This window comes from Arachis ipaensis, chromosome B02 (genome assembly GCF_000816755.2).
Source record: "Arachis ipaensis cultivar K30076 chromosome B02, Araip1.1, whole genome shotgun sequence".
NCBI lineage: Eukaryota > Viridiplantae > Streptophyta > Magnoliopsida > Fabales > Fabaceae > Arachis > Arachis ipaensis.
Window position 1 is genome coordinate 11,864,315 of NC_029786.2, and position 4,186 is coordinate 11,868,500.

The 4,186-nt window shown below is 30.0% G+C and overlaps 1 protein-coding gene across 1 annotated transcript; it reads right to left on the reverse strand.

The window, feature by feature from the left end:
- LOC107628187 (mavicyanin-like) lies at positions 1,848–3,334 on the reverse strand. Its single transcript, XM_016330970.2, has 2 exons — positions 2,883–3,334; positions 1,848–2,298 (listed from the first exon to the last, which is right to left on the reverse strand). Exons 1-2 carry the CDS (start codon positions 3,046–3,048, stop codon positions 2,090–2,092), a joined length of 375 nt encoding a protein of 124 aa, XP_016186456.1. The 5' UTR covers positions 3,049–3,334; the 3' UTR covers positions 1,848–2,089.

Genomic DNA, 4,186 nt, shown 5'->3' on the forward strand with positions numbered 1-4,186 from the left:
TAACAGAACTTTTTTATTTGTAAAAAATGGAGAAGAACATATCAGGAAATCCTTTCACTCAGAGAAAAATAAATATAAATATAATACATAAACACACCACTATTTATTTCAAATCTGCCAATTAGTTTCACTATAATTTTGTCTCAAATTATGGCTATTGTAAAAGTGAACTCCCGGCCCCCTTCCCCTCTTCCTTTTCTCATTGTATTAAACCATAACTTAACCACTATAATCCAAACACACGAATAGTTTTCGACAACTAAAAGGCTACAAAGTTTGTTTTGTCCCTTCCAGGAAAGGAAAAAGAGTCAATACGATGACCAAATAGCACCAATGTAAAATGCTTGTATTCAGTTTTGTTTATCTCCCTGACCTCATGCATTTTGTTCATATATTTGTGGGATTTTCACTCATGCACAAACCTGGACTTCATCATGCACACAAATGGAACATAAGATTTATAAAAAAGACAAAGTGCAAAATGTAAAAGATGTCTAGGGCCCAAAAATGGGGAATGTAAATGCCGTATTAACTCATTTACAAAGTTACAAAAAGAAAAAGGCCTAGTGTCACCGCCCAACTGAATCAACCAGGCCGCAGTTTCACCCAATGCGAAAGAGATACATAGAATAACAAAATAGTATCGAGTTTATCTAGAGCTGATGTATTTGGTAAAATGAAAAAAAAAAAGTGTTTAATTACTTACGCATTAAGGTAATACAATTAGTTATTGGATTTCGCACGGATAGCTGAAAGTAGGGTTGTTAAAATAACAGTTTAAAAAATACCAAAAAAAAAAAGTTTATAAGCGGTGCTTCAGAATTCGGAATTGCTTTCGTAAAGTTGCTTTCAAGCTATGGTGCTAATGATAATTCTCATAATACAAATTAGAGCTATTCTAGAATGATTATGCTATGGTTATTAATTTATTATGATATTTTAAAAAATGTTATTAAAATTAAAATAATATTTTTTTATTATTAAACAATACTTTTTAAAAAGTATTGTTTAAAAATGGTATTACCGAAATATAAAAAAAGTATAACTTTAAATAACACTTATATATTGACGGTAATCACAGTAACATAGCCATATTAGATTCTTCTACGAATTAAAGGATTTTCTGACCAACTGCTGGAATCCAATGTATAATGTATATTTACATTAAATTAGTCAGATTGGCACAATCACTAAAAATAAAATACAAATTATAGTGTGATGATGGTTCAAAAGATCTGTGTTGACTATAAAACAAATTTAGAAAAAGCAAAAAAAAAATCAAAAGGGAAAAAAGAAAGATAATGAAAAAATCTGGAAACATAACTGGTCCCATTCCAGATGTGGGTACAGTCGTACAGGATACTCAGTTGTTGGATATCACATGGAAAACCAGATCCACATATTGATGAACAGATTAATTATAATAAAACGATCATGCATACTAATAGCATAAGAAATGAATGGAAAGCCTGCTCTTATACCTGAGCATATGATCTTGGAGCAAATGGAGACAACTTTTGCATGAGAGAGCAAAACAAGGAATAAAGCAGAAAAGAGCATCATATATGTCAATCCATCAGATGCTGAAACACTATATTGGTCCCTTCTGACATTTATTGATATAGATCTGATATATACCTCTCATTGTTTCCAGAGTACTTAGTTAGTATAACGTTTTATCAAAATATAATGAACTGAATGCAATATTTTTAATCATAAAAAAGAGGTCAGTGTACTTTAATATTATCAAGAAATATTAATGATGCTAAAAGGGGATAGCATGAAGGTTAGCAGTCCCCTTATTTAATCTCATTAGAGATAAATGCAATTCATGCATAAACTTAATAAAATCAAGAAAATATTTAGTTGTTCATACAATTCCGTATCTATCTATCTTTAGTGTGCTAATTAATATGGTCTGTTAGACTGTTAGTCTTGTAAATGCATAGTGCAAAAACAGTTGCAATGGTGAGGTAGAAATTCCTGATAATTGCAGCATTATTACTACTACTCTGTAACAATAGTAGACAGTGACACTTATAAATATGCTTCGCCATCCTAACTGCCAAGATTATTAAAATGATGGATGTCAAATATGATGGACCTTAATATGAAGCTTCTGTCCAGCAGAACAATGGCCATCATTGCTACAAATGAAGTAGAATTCGCCTGGCTTGGTGAGGCTGACAGAGTCAGAGCCAGTGTGGTAAACGGCCTTTGCAGAGTTAGTCTTGCAGTGAACATAGTCATGGTGACTCACTTCCATCACATCATGGTATTGCGTGAGGTAAGTGAAAACTACATGTTTCAAACTCTGTTGTTATTAATTAATGAACAGCAGGAACTTATTAATTAGCCATGCATCTTATATGAATTGAATAGAAATACATGCTTTGTTCACAATTGAAATAAGGAAGAATGCCACATAAGGTACAATTGAACAAATATCTTTTTTGATAAGGTTTTGAACAATTGATAATATTGACTGTACACCACTAATTAACACCAGTAAATACATGGAAATCATGTGTTAAATAAATAATTAAGGGTTATATACTTGTATGGATATTTCAATTATTCTGTTAGAGAATCTGATGTTCAGGGTTATATTCTGAGTGAATCTTTAGTTGATATAAGAGCTAGTGTACAACTGGCAACTCATTCTTATTATCATGTTCATGTCAAACATATATATATGCATAGCCATGTATCCATCTCATAATAGAATTTGAAAGATATTCATTATATTTCATGATTTGGAGTCACAAATATAAATAATGCCATGCCAGATATTTTTTATTAACACACAGGAAAAAGAAAGAATAGAAATGCAGAATAATTTATATATCAATTATAGTATATATAGTGAATGAATCACTCACTGAGAGTATCCCCAACATGAAATCTCTTGGTAGAAGCCCACCTCTTATAATCTGGGTGGTCTATCATGGTCCACCCAGCAGAATCTCCCACCCTGTAAACTGCATTCATAGAAACCTCACAAACACTAAACAATACCACCGTCACAAACAAGAGAACCAAGGCCATTATTAGATATTATATTTGGTGTTGACAATGTATGAAGATATCATCAAACAAAAAGATTTGGAATCAGAATAGGTAACTAAATTAGATGGCAGAAGATACATGAAGAATGAGATGAAAATTAAGAAGTTTGGTCAGCAAAATTGTGTGAAGTGTGTCTTGTTACTTATGCAGAGCCAAATCATGCTTATGCACACCTTTTGGGATATCCTAGTTGTTAATGTTATAAGTGTGAAGAGTGTAGGAATTATGAAATTAGTCTCACATTAAAGAAAATAAGAGAGAATGAGAAATTTATAAGATGATAAATTTATTAATTTAATATTTTAAGATTTTAAGTTGAATGTGATGTATTTTTATTTTATATTCTCTCGTTTGATTTTTCTTTAAAATAAATTGTTAATGTTGGAAGTGTGTTTAAGTTTGACGCCTTAAAATTTTGAAAACAAGAAAGAGCTTGGAAAATGAAATAATATTAATTCACTCCTAAAGATCAATCAATTAGGTAGTTTTGACTGATAATTTCTGTCAAAATTAGTGTCAAAAACTAAAAATTAGAGACCCGTAGAAAGAGAGTAAAATAATAAAGTTTACTATCATGATTCTCTTCATATAAGAATAAGAGTAGTTACCAAATCACCTCAAAGATTTTAAAAGCGGATATTTTAGTTCTTAAGAAAAATTAATACACAAATCAATCTCCAAGGTTTTACTGCGGCAGACAAATTAGTCCCCATCTCATTTTTCGGCAGAGTAATTACTCAAATCAGTCCCCAAAAATTTAAAAAACTTGATATTTTAGTTCCAAAAAAAATTAATATACAAATCAATCCCTAATATTTTTTTCCGTTAGACATAACAATCCTAAAAAAAATAATAAAATTATTATTATTATTTAGTTCTTAAATACACAAATCAATCTCCAAGGTTTTACTGCGGCAGACAAATTAGTCCCCATCTCATTTTTCGGCAGAGTAATTACTCAAATTACTCAAAAAAAATTTAAAAAACTTGATATTTTAGTTCCAAAAAAAATTAATATACAAATCAATCCCTAATATTTTTTTCCGTTAGACATAACAATCCTAAAAAAAATAATAAAATTATTATTATTATTATTAATTGCATAATAATATTGTAT